General features: G+C 40.1%; 1 protein-coding gene and 1 long non-coding RNA gene across 2 annotated transcripts in view; one reads left to right on the top strand and one right to left on the bottom strand.

Annotated features, from left to right (window-relative positions):
* The window catches only part of LOC112636160, a 198,251-nt gene extending 190,506 nt beyond the window's left edge, over positions 1-7,745 (bottom strand). The window contains exon 1 of the long non-coding RNA XR_003122138.1: positions 7,511-7,745. This is a non-coding gene — a long non-coding RNA (uncharacterized LOC112636160). The remainder of the gene's footprint in view (positions 1-7,510) is intronic.
* CAVIN2 (caveolae associated protein 2) lies at positions 6,995-19,923 on the top strand. The gene is made up of 2 exons (XM_025404666.1): positions 6,995-7,839; positions 17,524-19,923. The coding sequence occupies exons 1-2, from the start codon at positions 7,357-7,359 to the stop codon at positions 18,316-18,318; spliced, it is 1,278 nt and encodes a 425-aa protein (XP_025260451.1). The 5' UTR covers positions 6,995-7,356; the 3' UTR covers positions 18,319-19,923.
* The last annotated feature ends 1,130 nt before the right edge of the window (positions 19,924-21,053 follow it).

Here is a 21,053-nt window from a genome sequence, read left to right as displayed (position 1 = left end):
ACAGCAGTTAGGTGTCACGGGACAGGGAAAGGAAAACTGAGGAGAAGGGTGGAAACGCTGCCTCTAGCCGGGGAAGGAAGAGCATATTATATCTATCTGCTCATCTTGCTGTCCTTTGCAGCGCCCTAGACTTCCCCTAAGCATCAATTTGGTCATGGAAAAACAATAGATACCCGCCCATTTCCTTCAAGCATTATTTTCCAAGGTTTTACAGTATCTCAAGACATCATACATGAAAAATACTGTATTATAAGAAAAGCATTATTACTAAATTATCCTTTTAATTTAAAGCTCTTTGCCTCAATTCCTGTTTGCTTTAGGGGTCTGCAGTGAAAAACAAAAACTAAGGGTTGTTGTGATATTAAGTGTTTCCTGAAACTGAAAAAGAACAACTTCAACACTTCATTAGGTATTGCCTTGTATTGTCTTCTAATTGTTTCTTGTGCGTAAATCTTGCTTTTCCTGTAAGACCCTGAACCTCTCCAGGATGAAGGTGTTGATTGATGTTTATTTCATATTGTCTAAAAGTCTAAGTCTGTGCTTAGACTTTTAGCAACTCACTTAACGCAGTTGATTAACTTATGTGTAAGAAAGGCCAAGGTACTCCCATGTATTTCCCCAAGGTATGCTACACAGTACTGTGTGAATGAACAGGGAAGATAGAGACAGCAGAAAAGGTATGAATTTTTACTGTAGTGTATGCAATACATGATATCAACATATTATTGAAAAGAAATAAAGTCACACCTTCAAAGCCATGAGGCTGAACTAATTATATTAGTAAGGGTTTTTATTTATATATTTAACACATGTGCTGCTTCCCTGTTCCAGACACTGGTCCAAATATTTCACAAATATTAACTCATTTAATCTCTGTAACAACCCATAACAGTAAGAATTACTATGATCCTCATTTTATAATAAGAACCTGGGGCCTACAGAGGAAAAACAATTTGTCCAAAGTCATACAACCTTGCTGGAATCAGAAACCGGGAAATCTGGTTTGAGAGTCCATGCTCTTAACTGTTACTCTGTTTACCGAGGGCAATGAGAAAAGGTGGCGGGAGACAGAGGTGAGGGGACAAGAGTGAGAGGGCAGGAAGAGCTGCCATCTTCAATCATTAAGTCAATGGTTTCTATTTCTGTGTCCAGAGTCAGCTTTTGACATCTCCTTAAAAAAAAAAAAAAAAAAAAAAAAACGGGGGGAAGAAGGTAAGAATCAACAGGGCACACAACTAATTCTTTGAAGGACAGCATTTGGAAGTGGCCCATATCACTTCTCACATCTATTGAACAGAATTCAGTAAAACATCCACACCCAGCTCAAAGAAAGGTTGGGAAGTGTTGTCTTTAGCTGGATGCTCATGCACCCAACTGAAACTATATCACCATGTTAAAAACGACAAATTACTACAGAAGAAACCCCTTTCCTCTCGTCCAGATTCCTGCAACATGTCTCTGCTTAAATGGTCCTGGTTCAAAGAGGACTTCCTTGACCACCTAAAATAGCATCCTCATCACTCTCAGGCCCCTTACTCTGCTTTAGTTTTCTTCCTAGTATTTATCATTATCTGATATTACATTGTTTTTTATTTATTATCTGTTTCCAATCTCACCCCACCCCCCACCCCACCACACCAAAAATATATGCTCCATAAGAACAGGGGCTTTGTCTCTTGTTCACTGCTGTATTCCCAGCACTTAAGAGTTACTCAATAATATTTGTTAAATGAATGAATGATGAAGGAACAATGTTCTAACGTGTCCTCCTGCCTGTGTTCTTGACAAAAACAAAAAAAAGGTAAAAAAAAAAAGTTAACTGGCACCAGAGCACCAGAATTCTTCTCAGAAAGGGAGGAAACTTTTATGATAATAATCACATATCTGATTGGGGTACAAGATAAAACCTAATGTCCAGTGTTTGAGTAATATTTCTTTTCATGATAGGAGAGTGGAGGTAAGGAGGAAACAGAAGAAAGAAAACTAGGAGAAGATAAACCAGCTAGATGTCAGAAATCTTCCTAACTGTGACTCTAAAACTTCGCAAACATCTACCACACTTATAAATACTTCGTGTGAGTGGATTGTATGATACTTAAAGAAGGGGTTGGAGTTTACAACCGGGCAGTTATGGAGAAGTATAGATATGGCACATAGGGAAACACTTATTTAAACCCAAGAGCCAGAGAAGGCCTTGAGAGTGTAAGCTCCCCTAGTTTCCTAAAATCTTGGAGTTCCTAAATGACAGCACATGGGAAGTGGGTAAAATCTACCTTATATGTAAACACTAGACACTATTTATACTTCATCACTCATTTATGTAGGATTTCCTTATACATTTCTCTACTTCTTACTGACATCATTGATACACAAGGACTTTGGTTGGAAGAGATTCGAATCATATAATCATGTGATTTTCATCATTAATATTTCTAGTGAAAGTAAACACTTAGCCGGGCGCGGTGGCTCAAGCCTGTAATCCCAGCACTTTGGGAGGCTGAGACGGGCGGATCACGAGGTCAGAAGATCGAGACCATCCTGGCTAACACGGTGAAACCCCGTCTCTACTTAAAATACAAAAAAATTGGCCGGGCGAGGTGGCGGCGCCTGTAGTCCCAGCTACTCGGGAGGCTGAGGCAGGAGAATGGCGTGAACCCGGGAGGCGGAGCTTGCAGTGAGCGGAGATCGCGCCACTGTACTCCAGCCTGGGTGACAGAGCGAGACTCCGTCTCAAAAAAAAAAAAAAAAAAAAAGAAAGTAAACACTTGATTCCTCTTCATTGCCTTAGAAAAAGATAAGGCAAGACGTCCAGGCATTCTGCAAACTGCACCCTCACGTTCTATCCATACCCACTGCAGGATTCAATGACTAGATACAGAGTTCACCCAGATAGGGTCAGAAGATCTTTCAACTCCACCTTCCTTTCTGCGTAATTCATTTTATCCTGGTAATATGCTTTTTTCCTACCACTTTTGGTATTAAGCCCAGTGTTAAGTTTTTCTTAAGGTGAGAATAATCACACAAAGTCCTTTATTTTGCTTTATAACACTATCTTAGCAGTTAAGTTTTGGAAACAGTAGTATGTATAAAACATTAGATAGAGGGGTTCTAGGAACAAACCTAGACTGTTAACTATAATTCTTTAAAAATTGCATTTTTATTGCAAACTACATGTTTCCAGTTATCTACTGTTGCATTAAAAAATCACCCCAAAACTTAATGACATAAAACACGTGGATGTGTCATTACGTGGTTTTTCTCTCTTTCCATATGGTGAATATACAACCCTAGGACTGCCTCCTGCTCAAGAGGAAACCAGCCTTTGAAAGGCTTTTGAACTCCAACATAGAGGACAGGGGAAAAGATGTATGGATTAGTCTGCTTAGCTTTCCTTGTTTCTTTAGCCACTGGGGAAAAAGGCTTTCTTTTCTGTGGGATCCTCATTCCAGGTCTCCTATTGCTGTCAGACCAAGAGTGCCCAGATTACTTTATGGACCTACATGGAAAAGGTCAACAAAAGAGACCACTGAGTTGCCTCTGGTCTAGGAATTATGGGCTAGTCGTTCAGAATAGGAAACCACATAGAAATTGGGACCAATTTCTTAACTGATAATAAGGTAGGTATTTTCCTGGAATGACTTCTGTGCTTCTGTGACTTAAACCTCTGAGGTTAACTGGTGTTCGGGGGAGCTGGTGATCATCTGGAGGATTCTGAGTCCTAACCATACCCTGTCATGACTAAAGCCTTCATGCTCCTGGACTCCAGCAGAGCTAATCATTCCCTCTCTATGCCCACACCTGTACATCTATCCCTAGGATTTGTCTACCTACCTATCCTCCTAAGGTGGGAGATTTTAAAGGGTAACAAATACACATCATTCATTTTTGCATCCCCAGTGCCTAGCACTTATTTCCCACCAGCCAAGTGAACCCTCTCTACATCTTATTGCCGTACAGATTTTTCTTAAACACATCACCTTCACGTGTTCAAAAACCTCCAGAGACTGTCGCTGTATCAAGTCTAAATTCCACTACCTAATTTCCAAGAAACTTCATAATATGCAGTATGTAGAATTAATTTTTTAAACATTTCTTTTAAGAACTGACTGCTGAAATTCACTGATTTCTCTCAGACAGAAAGAAGACTTAATTTAGGACAACTAAATGGTAAGTTTGGTTGCTCAGGGTTACCTCTATTTCTAACTCATCAACAGTGCTTTCTTTAGTTGTCTTTGCTTTTCCTTTATACGAACTGTTGCTGCCCTTACAGTCTGTATCAGTGTATTACTTAGTTTCAGGCTGTCTTGTACATTCCCATTACATAGCTCCTTCTAGCTGCCATGACTGTAAGGTTGTCCAACAAAACAAATTGCATCACAGCATGAAACTATTCACTAATGAATTGATTTAAATTATATTTAAAAGTTAAAATATAATTTTTAAAGGATATACGCCAAATTCATTAAAATGATTACCTGACAAGAGAGGAAAGAGAGTAAAATGGAAATGGTGATCAAAAGAGACTCCACTTTATCTGCAATAGCCTTTTAAAAGAAGATTCCATTCACGTGGAGATTGTTTTCAAAGATGACTACAAGAAGCACCCCCTAGTGGCTCACCCTTTTGTCATGGGACATTACTACTTCTCTCTCATAAAGAGGTGGAGTCTATTTCCGCTCTTTAAATCTGATCTTGGCCTGTGACCTACTTGGACCACAGCATGTAGAGGTGACAAGGGGAGAGTTCCAGAGATACCCTGCAGCCTTAAGACACCCTGCAGATTTGCTTCTACTCTCTTAGAACCCTGAAGTACCACGTAAAAAAGCTTGACTTCCCTACTAGAGAGATCAAATGGAAAGGCCCCAGAGACTGAAAAAGGAAAAGAGAGAAATCCCAGTATCCTAGTTGCCCCAGCTGAGAAGCCAGACATGTGAATGAGGCCCTCTCAGATTCCTCAGCTCAAACTACAGATGAATGCACATGCCTAGCAGAAATGATCCATTCTAGTTGAGCTCTGACTAGCCAAACACAGAATCATGAGTAAATAAAACATTATTTTAAGCCACTGAGTTCCATGGTGGTATGGTACATAGCAATAGATGACTGATATTATTTGTGTTATTCAAAATATATATTTTAAAAATAAGTAAGCCCACAAGCAAACCTTTCTTCCTATTTAACAACTAGCCTCTTTCCTTTTCCCACCTCACACCCCATCTCTTTAATGTCTCTATTCATCTAGCTGATTATACAATATCCAACAATGCAATGCAAAATCAGCACAAATCAATGCAAAATCAGGGTGAAGTGATTATAATGTGAAATCACAAATTTTGCAAAATACGTAGGAAATCATGAAGTTGATGAAGGTAATGTTAGAGAAGCCCTTGAATCATGGGCAACTCCTCTGACAAATGAGAATCTGCAGCTGGAATAGTTAACATTAACATTTGAAGAAGAACAAATCTACACGGATGATGGCACAATAAGGGCTTCAAAAAGAAATGATTTGAATGTCAAAATTTAAGAGAGGCTCTTGGAAAATTGATGAAGCCCTCAAATATTTTTGAAATAGTGACACTCTATGATTTGCCCACAAAAGTCAAATGTAAAAGGACGTCGTGTCATGATACCATATAATTTTGTTAGAAAATTGTGCTTCTCAAAATCAACACTTGATTCATCCTTTATTCTAATATTTAACACATTTTTGACCAACTAAATTTTATCAAATATAAGATAAATTAATTTTAATAATGTTCTTACTTTTTTAAAAGATAACATCTCAACCAAACCTTCTTTTCACCTTTTTTGGTCTCTATTTTTAAAGCATTTGCTTTAAGTGGGTTTTGGTGGTACCAATTATCTGAAGAAATTGGAGGCCTCTGTATACATCTTTAGTTCATCTTCCTAACTGGCAGCTATACTCATTGAGAGCAGGGTCTCGGTCATGCTTTGCCAATGTCTTCCGGATAGTGCTTCATGCATATAGCAGAAGGCAGAGATTCAACCAATGTGATAACCAATGGCCTGCTGAGTGATTGGCTTACATGTGGGTGTTACTATTGATGAATGGCATTGCTCCATTATCAATCCCTGACCTGGTATGAGCTGGCATTTGTTCTTCTCAAAATTGTTCATAGAAGGCCTGTTACAAACTTCCTGCTGAAAGCACTTTCAAAGGCTGGATACATTTAAAATCAACTCAAGCATGTAAAGCCATTTTAGGAAATAAGCCCCACATCCCAAGGGTTCAGCTGAGGAGGGTCACATTTGAGAACAGGTGTGCTACTTCACTGAGCAGGAATTTTAAAATGTCAAACATTAGAACCACTTGAGAAACTCCAACTCAGCCTGCCAACAGACACTTCTGGGCACGTGTCAATAAATGCCTTGCAGAGACGGGCATTTGAGAACATCTCTCCTCATCAACTCAAAGTTAGTTAAAACAAATCATCATGGTAGGTTCTTAAAAAGACTGCATTTTATTTTTCCTCTCTCAATCTCACCTCTTGAAAAAAACAATTATTTTTTTAAATGTGGTCATCCAAAAAGTTTACATATATTACACGATAATAGTCATAACAGCAACATTACTTTTTTTAATATCCCTAAAGTTCAATCTCTTTTAACCTATTTTGTATCCCCAGCTGCAAGAGTAATAAGAACTGAGCTGCTTTCCTTATCATTATCAGAGTTACTTCCATTCCTTTGCAAATGAGAAACTAATAATACAAACTTGGCTGCAGTACCCTTTAAACTCTATGCCTCCCAGTAGGACACCCGGGGTTCTGCAATCCATCAGTCAGTTCTAGGGCAAATGCAAACAATACTTTCCGTTACAATAACTTGTATCCAGGAAAAAGAAACAGGCACCCTGTTGCATCTGTAGCATAGCAGCCAGAGAAAAGTATACTAGCTGTAGTCAATTGGAAGCTGTGGAGCTGGGCCAAGTTAGCATGTTTTTCTCCGCCTCTAGATGAAGTCATGATTGAAATATGACATTGAACTTTGTTAAAAAGGGAAGGGGAGCAGGAAAGAAAAGCTAAACCTGCGACAAAGTGTCCTGTGCCCAGAACGCGGTTAGGAAGTGTGTGCATACTTCTGAACCCTGAGTCCTTCTCAGTTCTGTAACCTTCTCCTCCCACTGGGTGGAGCAGGGCCTTTAAGAGCAGCTGGAATGCAGTTCCCCTGATCAGCGTAGCCAGTTGTTGCCTGTCTGAACCTCTGCCAGTCCTAGAGAGTGGTGCTCTGAGCTCCAACCAGCGGGCCTCATCCTGCACCCTCACCACCGCAACTTCTCACCCGAGCAAGAAGCAGCTCCCAGAGAGGAAGAACGTTCCCACCTGCCTAGCCATGGGAGAGGACGCTGCACAGGCCGAAAAGTTCCAGCACCCTGGGTCTGACATGCGGCAGGAAAAGCCCTCGAGCCCCAGCCCGATGCCTTCCTCCACACCGAGCCCCAGCCTGAACTTGGGGAACACGGATGAGGCCATCCGGGACAACTCACAGGTGAACGCCGTCACGGTGCTCACGCTCCTGGACAAGCTGGTGAACATGCTGGACGCCGTGCAGGAGAACCAGCACAAGATGGAGCAGCGACAGATCAGTTTGGAGGGCTCCGTGAAGGGCATCCAGAACGACCTCACCAAGCTCTCCAAGTACCAGGCCTCCACCAGCAACACGGTGAGCAAACTGCTGGAGAAGTCCCGCAAGGTCAGCGCCCACACGCGCGCGGTCAAAGAGCGCATGGACAGGCAGAGCGCACAGGTGAAGCGGCTGGAGAACAACCACGCCCAGCTCCTCCGACGCAACCATTTCAAAGTGCTCATCTTCCAGGTCAGTGTCACCTATGCCTCCTTACAGGAGGGCTGGAACTCCTCAACATTCTTGATCTCACTCATCCTGGCTCTCACAGACATTTTCACATTTGTCCTGCCTGTCAGGGATCACACACATAAGGCACTGTCCCCTGTCTGCCTACAGCAAGCAAATATGAAATCTGCACACAGGGGTGGGAATTTTCCAGGTCACTGCAGACTAACCCAAAGAAGATGCCCGCGGGCTTAGTAGGCCCCGGGTCATTTGTCAGGGAGCACCTGGATGTACTCTGTACAGGTTGGGAAGACGTGCAGGTGCTTGCACCCTAGTCAAATTCATTTATCTCTTTGCATTAGGGGCGTAGGGCTCTGGCTGCAGCTGTTAGCTGGACAGGGCAAATTAATTCAGTGGCTGTTCATTAACTCTTTGTGGAAATGAAGTGATCATGTGAGGTATTTTGTTGTTTTTTTTAACCAAAAAGTCAAACTATCCCTTTGTACAAAGGCTACCAACGTTTTGGGGACCAAGCAAATAGAGGATTGATTCCATTAGAGTTAGCCTTGTTCTTTTAAGACTTTTTTGGGGCAAAGCAATCTTGCAGAGTTCTTTTCTAGCAAATGCACTAGAAATAGAGAGTACAAACACACTAGATATGCCTCTCTTTGTTCAGAGAGACCACAACGGTTAAGTAAAATAAACGGAATGTTATCAGCTATAGTCACAAAGGCTAGTCTTAAATGTTTCTCCCTCAAACGGTTGCCTTCGAATAAAAAGGCCACTTAATTTTTTTTTAATGCATCAATGATGCAATTAATGTAGCAAGAGGCTATCTGGGGACAGGGAGATTGCGTGGGGCTGTTGTTCCACCAAGTGGTGGGCATTTGTGAATCCCAGGGCAGCCCTGCCTAATGCTGGAAGCCCTTCCGCCCAGTGGAATCCAGCCAGCACAGAGCCCAGGAAGTGATTGCCATCCTCGCCCCAGGGCTGTCTTGTTGTGACCATATGAATAGGAGAAGATTTCAAAGCCATGGAAGGGAGAGGCTATAAGCAACAGTTTGATTGTGAAAGGCACACAGGGAGAGCCTTCATCTCCCAAGAGAGATTTAGAAATTGAGATTTAAACCGAGGGAGCCTTCTTTTTCAAAAGGAATCTGCTCTGCCAAGTTAGAACCTAAGCCTTCCTACCCCCATAAAAGGAAAGACTCATCTCGCTGCTTTTTTGTCCTCCTCAAATTGCACTTGAGTATTGTAAAGGTTTAGGGAGCTGATGTCCTCCTCTACCTTACAGGCTTTTGCAGCTGAAAACTTTTCAGCTTTTAATGCAAATGCAGTGGCTTTTCATGCACCAGATGAATTGAAAAGAGATACCGTAACTGGGCCTTTCTTAACCATATGAGATCCTTACTTTATTAGCCTAAGAGAAATCTCAGCTCTCAAGGCATTTCTAAATTAAATACTGATCTCCAAACAAAACCAAACATGTACAGACCTGTTTAAGTCTGAGACACCAAAGGAAATTGTCCTGCTTCCAGTATGAATCAGGCAAATTCTCTTGTCCCATCCCTCAGTTAAGGAGGAGGAAAAAAGCATTTATCTTGTAGAGGAAGTCACAATTTGTCAGGATTGGGTTTTGTTTTGTTTTGTCACGGATGTTCTGCAGATGTTGAGGGGAGGGATGGAGAGGATATGCTAGTAGAAATTCAGGAGAATTATAAATCTGACATTAAAAAAAAAAAAAAACCTGCTTGGGAACTTAAAGGCATATGCTGTTTTGAGGGCCTGACATGGTCTCCTATTTTGTCGCATTGAATTGGCAGGTGTGAAATTGCAGCCAGAAATAGTAGATTTTCTCCACCTAGTGAGTAAAAGCTGAAACAGGGGTGCTCAAGACCAAACTGGAAGCTAAGAGTATCCACAGCAATGTGCTCGGACTCCATTCTGGCCCCTTTAGAAAGCCATCCCCAAGGACACATTTCAAGAGCATTTTAGGAGGCAGGAAACTAAAGGCAAGTGACTGGACCTTTCTTAAGCCGTGGAAGATCCTTTATTAGCCTAAAGAATACTAGAATTCTCAACTCTCAAGGCATCGCAAGACGATTGTTTTGTAAAAAACAAATGCAAGTATAGTCACTCAGTGGACTCTCTTGGTCCTTCTAAAAGTAGCAGTGTCCCCAGAGTAGTAATTATGCCAATGGATAAACCAATAATTTGTATTAGAGAGTGGTCCAGTATAGTAGTTCAGAAGATAAATTTTGGAGTCACACAAACAGTAGTTCAAATCTTAGTTCTACCACTTGCTAAATGTCATATTGGACACAGTTTGTAGCTTCTCCAAACTTGTTTTCTCATCTACACACCGATGATATTAATAAGAGCAAAAGAAATCAAGCATTTAATAAATCCAGCATACATTGGTAAGCATCTTATTTATCCTGAATTTACAGATGAGGATGTTGAGATTCGAAAATGTTTATGGCTTGTCTGAAGCTAGTTAGTAAGCAAGTGGTGAAACTGGGATTCAAACTCATGTTTAATTGATTTCAAAGCATGTACTCTTGAACACTAATGCTTCTTCCCTCCTGTCTCTCTCACAGAGTGAGGAATGAAAGAAATAACATTTAAAATAGTTAGCAGGGACTGGCATGGTATAAGTGCTCAATGAATAGAAGATATTACTGAGTGGATCTGAAATTCATTGGCTCAGAAAGAAGGCTACACTTTTGCTTGGTTAGAAATATGGTCCTTGGGTAAAAACTGACCTCACCTTACCCAGGATCTTAAAACAGCTCTGCTATACACAGAGAACCATGTATTGTATAACTACCGCCATGTTGAAATCAACATTCTATCTCATCTCCACGAAAGCAAAGGACTCTTCCCAAAAGACCTACTCTAAATAAACCCTCTAGTCACAGCATAATCTTCACAGTGTAGCATAAGGAGACTGTTTCCTAGACCTGTGGAGAATGTGGAGGGCAAATATGTACCAGGTGTTACTCAGTATCTTTAGGTAATTTATCATTTTCAGCCCATCTGAATCCTATGCTGGACTTCCCCTTGTTAAATCTACTGTTTCTAGTTTAAGACAAAAAATTACGTAAAAATAAGAGAGTGAGAAAGGAAAATCTATCCCATGACCTGAGCATACTTGGTACGGTACTGTTGAGAAGAGTACATTTTCAGTTTGGGGAGTCCTGTCGAGCCCACTGAAATCTACAGGTCTGCTTTGGTTAGTGGTTGAAGATACTTTTTTTTCTTTTAGACAGAGTCTTGCTCTGTTGCCCAGGCTGGAGTACAATGGTGGAATCTCAGCTCACTACAACCTCCACCTCCTGGGTTCAGGTGATTCTCCTGCCTCAGCCTCCTAAGTAGCTGAGATTACAGGCCCCCGCCACCACACCCAGCTCATTTTTGTATTTTTAATAGAGACAGGGTTTCACCATGTTGGTCAGGTTGGTCTTGAACTCCTGACATCAGGTGATCCATCCACTTCAGTCTCCCAAAGTGCTGAGATTACAGGCGTGAGTCACCATGCCTGGCCATAATTGCATTTTAAAAATTCCAAACTTTGTCCTTAATTTGTCCTACTTAAAACATGTCATTATTTCTGTACTGAATGTTACAACATTGTTGTAGATGGTAGGCATCTAATTTCTTAGCAATTACTTTAAATTATAACCAGCAGTGTCTAAAACTGAAGAAACATTCATCTCTCTTTCAGCAATAAAATAAATGTTAAAATCCTAGTTAAATTCTGCAGTTTTCTCTTTTAAACTTTTTTGTAATAGCTTCAGATCAATATTTGAATTCAAAATACTGTGACATGACCCAGCATAAATAAAATAAGACTCATAGGCATTCTGATCAAAAAGCAAATGCTAAAGAAAGACTGAGACTTTGCTTCTCATCATGGTGATCACTTACTAAAAGAAAAAATAGAATTTGTACAGAAAATCAGTGACTCTACACTTATGAGGAAATTTTCTCTTTTGATTTAAGAGACTAGAATTTCACAGGTAACTGGCCCTGAGGATGCAGTACCCTCTTACGTCCTCTTAAGGTTCTAGTAATGATTATTTGAAAAAGCAGTTGGGAGATTATTTCAAATCCTGGGAACAAAACGAGAGTACTCATGGACAGCTTACACTTTCATCCACATAAAATTGGGAAATTGGGTGAAAAAAGTGGAAAGGTTAGCTATTTGCACTGGATACATTTCTGGAGAATTGAGCCTATGAATGTGTTCAAATTTTCATCCTTTGGGTTCCTTTGATAAGGTCAGAATTTTAGAAAGGCGCTAAAAGTGTAACATCTTCAGATCATTTTTAAATTGATTTTTTAAAAGCCTGTACTTTATCCAAAGTCACTGCTCTGAAGACTGTTACATTAGTACAGACCTGGAAGAAATGAGGATATAGATAAGAAAAGACGCCTTTATATGACAACTCGCCATGTTTCTATCACACTACAATGTTCCCATATGGGATATTCGCTTTGATGTGTTACTTATCCAGTGCCCTTTTACTTTATGAGGTAAACAAAATATTTGTTCTTATTGTTATTATTTACATTTATTGAAGGTGAGCACTGCCCCAGACACTTTAAGTGAATAACTGATAATTGTTGGTATTCCTTAGAAAGAATCATTACATACTCTGACGTAAAAAAAACTAGACTCTTTCAGATGCAGCCCTTCCAAGTAAATGCTGCCCCTTCCACTGCTTTGTAACCTATATCTGTTTGAATTGAATGAATGAAAAATATTCTCCAATGCAACTCAGGTCCTATAGTTCTGATTCTTACATAAAACAAAACACATTTGGTATCAGTACACTATGGAATCAATTCTGCAATTTGTTAATTCTTTTTTGTGGAGTTTATGTTAACATCACAGATTCAAATATGTTAGAGCTGGAAAGCACCTTAATCATCATTCAGTTTAACTTCATTTTATATCAAAGAAACAGAGGCCCTGAGAAACAGTGACTGGCTAGGTTTCATTTTATTATTAATAATAGAGATTATAGAACTGAATTGCAAAATGAGTAAAAACAAGCACTATAATCCCACCATGGTAAAGTTCATGTTTGCTGGGTTTTCTACATCAGCTTTTAAATAATTCAGTGTGATTTGGTTTTTTGGTTTGGTTTTGTTTTGTGTTTTTTATTTGTAACAAAGAACACCTAACCAGTGTGTCTTAAAAAAGAATTGAACCCTTGATAACACTGACAAATAATGAAACTTTTAAATCCTCCAGAATGTGAAAGACTGCTCAGGGATTATAACTAATGCATTTTATTCTTATGACTTGCTGATTCTACCGACAGCTGCCTTAGGGGTGCAGTTCTAATCAATGACTGTATCCACTTGGCAATCCATACCTCAGAAACACAAATCGGAGAAAACCATCAATGTGTAAAAAAGACCTATAAATCAGAATGTCAGGTGGGCACAGTTTTATTTTAATAACTAGTATTTAGAGATTATTGGATAAAACATTCCATGGACACAAATTTATGGTCTTCATATCCCTCCAGGATGCTACCGCATCCCAGTGGGAATATGACATCCTTTGTTATTTTCTTCTACCAACAGGAATGATGAGTTAGTGACACGAATTCTCTCCTTATTCAAGCTTTTAAATGACTTCCTATGATTTCCTTTCTAAGGCAAGTCATAGAGTCTTCTTTTCTGTTACAGTGTGCATATCTAGGTATTTAGATACGTACACAGAAGATTTGCTTCCATGAGCTTCAAACCAAGAAGTGTCCAGCATGTTGGCAAGTTTGTCTGTGTTGATACAAATGGACTATTAGTTCACTAGGATCAATATGAACAGCAAACAAGCTGAACTACAAGGAGAAATGCTACCTTTTCAGTTCTTCCCATTCATTTTTATGCTGTGAGCCTATCAGTCATATATGTTTGAAGTGTGCTGTTTTATTCCCCTTCCTTTGAAAAACTCCTTAGGGTTCTTGTGAAAGGTCAGAACCAGGAACACCTGCATCAGGGGAGCTGAGGACCTTTTTGAAAACAAAGGGTAAATAATCAGCTCTCCTGAGGGCCTCCACTGGGCAGAACTACCGAAGAAAGCAGTGCAGCCCACAAGGGATTCCTAGTGCCATTTTCAGGGGCTACAAACCCTAAGTAGAACTATAAGTAACGAGGGCAGGGAAGCAGTGACAGAATTGAGGATGTGTACTTGATCTTCCCTCTTGAAATCGTCATCAGTCTTGCAACCTGTAAGAGAAAGCAAATCAGAAACATTACAACAGGAAGCTGAAGGTAGAAGTGTCACATTGCTTATAGGCATATGAAATATCAAGTGTTTCCATGAGGTGTATGTGGGAGCTTGAGCACAGGGCACATATGCAGGTGAGATTAGGCACCTCAGGAGAGGGCAGTTATCCAGCATCCATTGGCTGAAGTTTAGACTGAGTATCCACCACCATAAGAGTTACTTAATTGTCAAATACCACTCATATGTTTTACTATGGAATAGAAATTTTGAAAAGTATCAGTATTTTTCTGCTTCCAAACAAACATTATGGAAAGGTAAGAGCTACATGTGCTTGGACATTCATGGATTTTTGTGTGAAAAGAAAGGGCTTACCTTCAGAGTAGATGCCATCAGAAGCCACAAAATAAACACTGTTCAATATACAGAACATTAAATCCTGCTTGTGTAATTAAAATGACAGCAGAAGCATAGCAGTTAGCCAAGAAGACATATCTCACTTGTTTCCAGTTGCATAAAGACACATCCAACTCATTCTGGATTATCTCTGTTCCTGCTGGGTTTATTTTTATAGCTGGCATCAAAAAAGCCCTCATATAATTTCCCTGGCATTTTACAAAAGAGTTCAATTGGGTTTCCTACCTTCCCTCAGCACCCATTCATATACACAGTGTGTATCTACCACAGATCACATATGATTCACCTTATAATAACTTTCCTCAAAGCTGTCCTCAAAAGATACATGATAAAAGCATCGAAAGAGTCTAAGACTCAACAGCAACTATGCCTTTGTAATAATAAAATGTACATTTAAAGAAAAACTGTAATATTATTAGTTTAATTCCTTTAGAAGTTCAGTTAATATGCCTACCTTTTGTTGGGATTAAAGAAAGGGAAGTTATACAACTTACTACCTTTGATTACCCTGAGAGATTATACTATACAAAATGTAACTCTTCTCTGGTAGCCAAGGATTATTTTTGCAGCTTTCTTTCTGAATTTCTGCTTTCCTCACTGAGGACTTTTAATGACATTTCACTGATCTCTTGGTTTCTTCCTTCCCTGTAAGCAACTCCTGTCAAACCTTCTCAACCCTCTTGTCAACCCCAGAAGTAATTCTGCTTCTAGACTAAGCATCCAAGCTTTAGCTATTTCAGTTATCTAACCCTCTTTTAGTAACACCCATCCGCTGCAAAGAAAATCCTTCCTTAAAAATAGAGATCATTGCCTCCATTGGGACTTAGGTTCTCTTGATTTCCTAATGGCACCAGAAGTCAGCAAACTTCCTTCTAGACACAGAGGTAAACTTGTTCTTTCATAGGCCTCAAGCCTGCCCAAGAGAGGGCAATCTCCATTCCAGCCACTCTCAGGGCTTTCTTAGAAAGCCACCTACCCAACATGCACTCATTTAACAAGCAACTGTTGAGCTCTAGGTATTGGGACACAGCATGGACAAGAGACAAAAATCCCTGCCCTCATGGGGAGTACATTCCTGGGAACTAGAAGCAACCTCAACTTGAAACACGGGAAAGCAGTGCTTGTAAAAGTCTATGTTATAATAACTTGTGACAGTCCCATGCTCCTTTTATTTATTTATTTTTACTTTGTCTTTTACTATGGCCTGGACACTTTCCATGACATTCAAAATGGCAGAGTGTGGAGAGAGTTTTGGGAAACAATATATGATATCATCATTCTAACAAGGATTCTATTTAATTGGACTTTTCTGCTTTTTGCCTCAACACAAGACATTATCCTTTGTTTCTAACCAATTTATGGAAAGGACTCTGTATAGTGTGTGTAAGGGGAGAGACAGGGTTGTATTTTTCAAGGAACATCATAATTCTACCATTCAGTTATTAATAAGGAGAGTTTTTTTAGTTTCTCTGTAATATCTAAACTTTATGTAGTCTTTGTATCAAATATAAAGTGACACTCTTAAAGCGTGTTTTCATCTTTTCAGTCAATCAAAATTACAAAACAAGTAGGGAAGTTCTTGCCATTAACATAAACTTTGCATGACGTTTAAGTCCCAAGTAGACTTTAAAATCCACTAAATCCAGTTATTTTTCAAACTGAAAGTTTACTGAACAGCCTTAGATATAAGCAGGCAATCCTGAGGCTCTGGTTGCAGGAGGGGTGGCAGGGAGGTCTGGAGCCTTGCCCCCTTCTGGCATTCCAGCAGAACCCCTGGTGCCCCTGGGAGTGCAGTATGAAAGCTACTAATCTAGGTCAAATCTCTTGTTCATATCTGGAAGAAACTGAGACCCAAACAGATTAAGTTATTTGCTGAAAGCTGTCCTGCTATTCAGTAGTACAGCAAAGACTGAGACTCAGGCCTCTGGCCACACATTCACTACTGTGCCATTTCTTTCAAAAAAGATGTGAAGACATTTTGCTGACAGGCTCTCCTTTTCCAATATCCAAAGAAAAATATTTAAAAATCAAGGGTTCTTTAGCTGTGTAACCCGAGTCTGTCTGCATTCAAAACTCCCCAGTGAGCAGTGTTGCAACACCATCCCCCTTCCACTCTGGAGTTGAGTGTTCCGGTGCTGCTCCTTGAAAGCCAAGAGGAGCCATCTTTGCCTGTGTGCCCAGCAGCTGGAGGAGAGTGCTGGCCACGGTGAAGGGGGCAGCTTTCTGTGCTTCTCTCCTCACTCTTCGCTGGAGGTGAGGGCAAAAGTATTCTTGCCCAAAGAAGCTCTGTGTAACACTAGAGAATTGATAAACTATGACTGGAAGAGTAATTTCCCCTCACTACTCTAAAAATAACCCTAAGATTTCACCTCCCCTTAATAACTCCCCAAAGGATATTCTAAACCACAAGGCTTCCTGAGTGCACCCCCAGGAAGCCTAGTCCTTGCTTCTCTCACTCTAAAATGATGTCCTCAGCCAAATTAGTGTGGACCTTTGAACGGATTCTAAGGTTGACCCTACCTTTACTTCTGACTCCTACTTGGAGAGGGAACCCAGTCAAGGCTTTATGTGTGTCTCGTATTTGACGACTTCTCAGTTCTTACCCCTGCCCTATCTTTTATCTGCCAACTTGACCTTCAGGCTCTTCTGCAGTGGGATTTTTGCAGGCTCAAGCCCTCTGACCTCAAAAGAGGATAGGAGAGAGAGGGCCTGTGGGTTGACAGTACAGTAACGTACTTTAGCTCCGTTATCTAAGCAGCTTCCTGTTCTATCTCAGTCACTGCCCACTTCCCCTCTGCCTGTCACTGATAGAGTTTCTGCCGGCTGTCCTTCTGATATTCCCAACAGGCTGCCCTTGGCCTTATCCAGCCTAAAGAGAATGACTTGACGAGTTTGGAATTAACTCTTCCTATTCTAGAAAACTCGTGCCACAAACATTTGGTTTTTATCATCACCGTGTCCCCAAAACAGACACACGTGTTACAGCAGCTCAGGACTATCTGTGAAATATGTTATTAACATGAAACCTATACCGTCCGTCTTTTCAGGAGGAAAATGAGATCCCTGCCAGTGTGTTTGTGAAAGACCCCGTTTCCGGCGCCGTGGAAGGGAAGGAGGAGCTTCCGGATGAAAACAAATCCCTGGAGGAAACCCTGCACACCGTGGACCTCTCCTCAGATGATGATTTGCCTCACGATGAGGAGGCCCTGGAAGACAGTGCCGAGGAAAAGGTGGAAGAAAGTAGAGCCGAGAAAATAAAAAGATCCAGCCTCAAGAAAGTGGATAGCCTCAAGAAAGCATTTTCTCGCCAGAACATCGAGAAAAAGATGAACAAGCTGGGGACAAAGATCGTATCTGTAGAGAGGAGAGAGAAGATTAAGAAATCTCTCACGTCAAATCACCAGAAACTATCCTCAGGAAAAAGCTCCCCTTTCAAGGTTTCTCCCCTCACTTTCGGGCGGAAGAAAGTCCGAGACGGAGAAAGCCATGAAGAAAATGAGACCAAGTCAGAAGACCTGCCTAGCAGCGAGCGGATGCCGCATGACCAGGAAGAGGGGTCCTTTGCGGAGGGTCTTTCGGAAGCGTCCCTCGCCAGCGCCCTGGTGGAAGAGGAAACCGCAGAGGAGGCTGCTGAGAAGGTGACCTCCAGGGGGAGTAACTCGGGAATGGACAGCAACATCGACTTGACTATTGTGGAAGATGAAGAGGAGGAGTCAGTGGCCCTGGAACAGGCACAGAAGGTGCGCTATGAGGGTGGCTATGCGCTAACCTCCGAGGAGGCGGAGCGCTCCGATGAGGACCCCGTGCAGCCCGCCGTGCTCCAGGTGCACCAGTCCACCTGAGCTTAGAGCTGCTGTGTCATCCTGTGCTATGCTCAAGCTGGCTTCCAGGGCCGAGGAACAAATTCCTGCACATCTCCAGCACGACCCACCCACTCCTGCGTTCCTGTCCAGGCAGTAATCATTGACCACATAGTCATAGTAACACACAAGACACCAGGCTTTACCGTGAGAGCGACCTGTCACGGACTCCACTTTTAGTTTGCACTTAGGTTCTATCTCCGTAGAATGTCTCCAAGATTGAAGAAGAAATTGAGCAGTTGAAAAATGCTAATCTATTTGGCTTAGTCAGAAAAAAACAGAGGATAATTAAGATACTAGTCATGAAAAGTGATTCATTCTTTTTTGTCATTCCATAAGCTTGCTGAATAGTGTACCAGCAGTATATTGTATTTCCACCGTACTCTGTGAATCTAATTTTATTCTTTGTGTTGATATATAATATACATAAATATGTAAGCTAAACATATAACTATATGTTTTAAGAAGAAAACATCTACAAAAGATAAAAAGAGATGCCTAGTTGGTTGTTTACTTAATAGAAACCATTGTATTATTGCAAACGAAGGAAAAATGAAGAGACTATATAAGTCAGCTAATGAAGTAAGATATGTAGTAAAGTAAGGACTATTCAGAAAGTAAGAAAGAAAATTTAGAAAATGAAACAGGAAACAAAGAATGCCGAAAAGAATGAAAACAGAGAAAAAAATGTATGTGCTTGAAAGTAAAATATTTACAATAGTAGCTTAACTATTTCACTCCTTAAATAACAATACTAAAGAAGTTCATATATCCTGGAATAACATGTCATCTTCAAAATTTTTTAATTTTCTAATATTTTTAAATAATAACAAACAGTGTTAAAGCTGTATTTTTTCTTAATAAATAAAAGATATTACAAATATTTCTTTAGGGAAGCTCAAACGGATGTTGTCTTGTTAACATTGGAACGAATATAAATCTTCAAAATACAATAATATATACTGCTTTGTGGAAACTTGGCTCATACTATTCTTCAATGCTCTTCAAATTTGAACTAACCCTTACATTCCATATGATGTGATGTAGGCTTATAAGATGCTAAAATCTATAGGTTTTGGAAACGAAATATTCTATTTTTTCTTTTTTGTACATAATGGGAATTTCATTCCAGATTGTATTTAATTTATATATTAATTTCACAGAATATTAATGTTTCTTAACTTCTTAAAGCATGCTAGTGTTTTATGTATATGTACACATATATTCAGACAGGGTAATTTTTACTGCTACCTAACATTATACTAAAATATTGCTTTATCTGTTTTTAATTACAAAATGCTAATGATTTGTTAAATTATAGTTTAAAGACACTTGGTCCAGGGAGCAAATCCCCTGCCTTTAGTATGCACCACTGTAAGTAACCTTACAAATAGAGTTAATCCAAGACAGTATTAACAAACTATGCTTTGTCTTTAATAAAAGGGATAGGATTAACAAATGTATTGATGGCATAACCTATTCAGCTATGTCCTTATTTTTGCAATAATGTAACCTCAAATATTGGATTGTTGAACCAACAATGGTTGTGTTAAAGAAGATTAAATAAACCAAAAAATAAAAGGCATGTAACAATGTCAGTTTTTTGGCAGAACAGTTTTAGAACAAGCAGAAAGAATTGATTTTTAAACTCTCCTCCAAACATAGCAGTAATGTTGATTGTTTCAGTCTTGAGTTCTCCTATTAACTCTGCTTCCCCCAACCAATCTCATTTAGAAATCTAAGTCTCATTCTTCAAGTTTAACTTTTTTGACATCACCTTGCCAGCTCTAGAGAGTATCTGAATTTATTTCAGCAGCTTGATGATTTGATAGTTACTTCTGCATTTTTCTTGTATTATATCAGAACTTCTAATACCTTAAATAGTCCTGCAAACATGAATGTATTGACCTGTAAATTCAGTTTATTCACACAGATAATCCTTTGTCTTCTGCAGTGCCATAGAGTTGGTAGCAGACTTAATTTTACTCTGGGCCCAAAGCAAGCCTGTTTAACCTTTATGGAGTTGTTGTTACTTTTTGCAGGCGAGAAGTTGGGGGACCCAGACCTAATGTAATATTTACATTTCCTTTTCAAAATGTGTTTTTCATTTGTTCCTATAAACTAGCTGTATGTCAGCTGAAAACTGCACTTCAGCATTTTTTTTTTTAAGTTTCACTGGCAATCACATTTATTCTATGTTCCACATTTGAAGCACTAAAATCCTAAGCAATAAAACAGAGAATTAGGCCAGATAATTGTTGAAAATCACACACTGTAGGGATTACAGAGAGCAACAGTTGTGGAAATTGAAGCGATTTATTCTGTATTATTTTTGAGTTATTTGCATACTGGTGAGGCAGCAACATCCCCAAATTAGATATGTCTTCTCCCCACCTATCCAACAACTCATTCCTAACTTTCTATGCCTGGAGCTCAAGAACTGGATTAGTTTTCCCCAAAGATTTGTCATACATAAGATCGAGACCATCCTGGCTAACACGGTGAAACCCCGTCTCTACTAAAATACAAAAAATTAGCCAGGCAAGGTGGCGGGCGCCTGTAGTCCCAGCTACTCGGGAGGCTGAGGCAGGAGAATGGCGCGAACCCGGGAGGCGGAGCTTGCAGTGAGCCGAGATGGTGCCACTGCACTCCAGCCTGGGCGACAGAGTGAAGACTCTGCCTCAAAAAAAAAAAAAAAAAAAAAAAAAAAAAAAAAA

The sequence above is a fragment of the Theropithecus gelada genome, chromosome 12 (genome assembly GCF_003255815.1).
Source record: "Theropithecus gelada isolate Dixy chromosome 12, Tgel_1.0, whole genome shotgun sequence".
NCBI classification, from domain to species: domain Eukaryota; kingdom Metazoa; phylum Chordata; class Mammalia; order Primates; family Cercopithecidae; genus Theropithecus; species Theropithecus gelada.
This window is presented reverse-complemented; position numbering and strand designations above follow the sequence as displayed.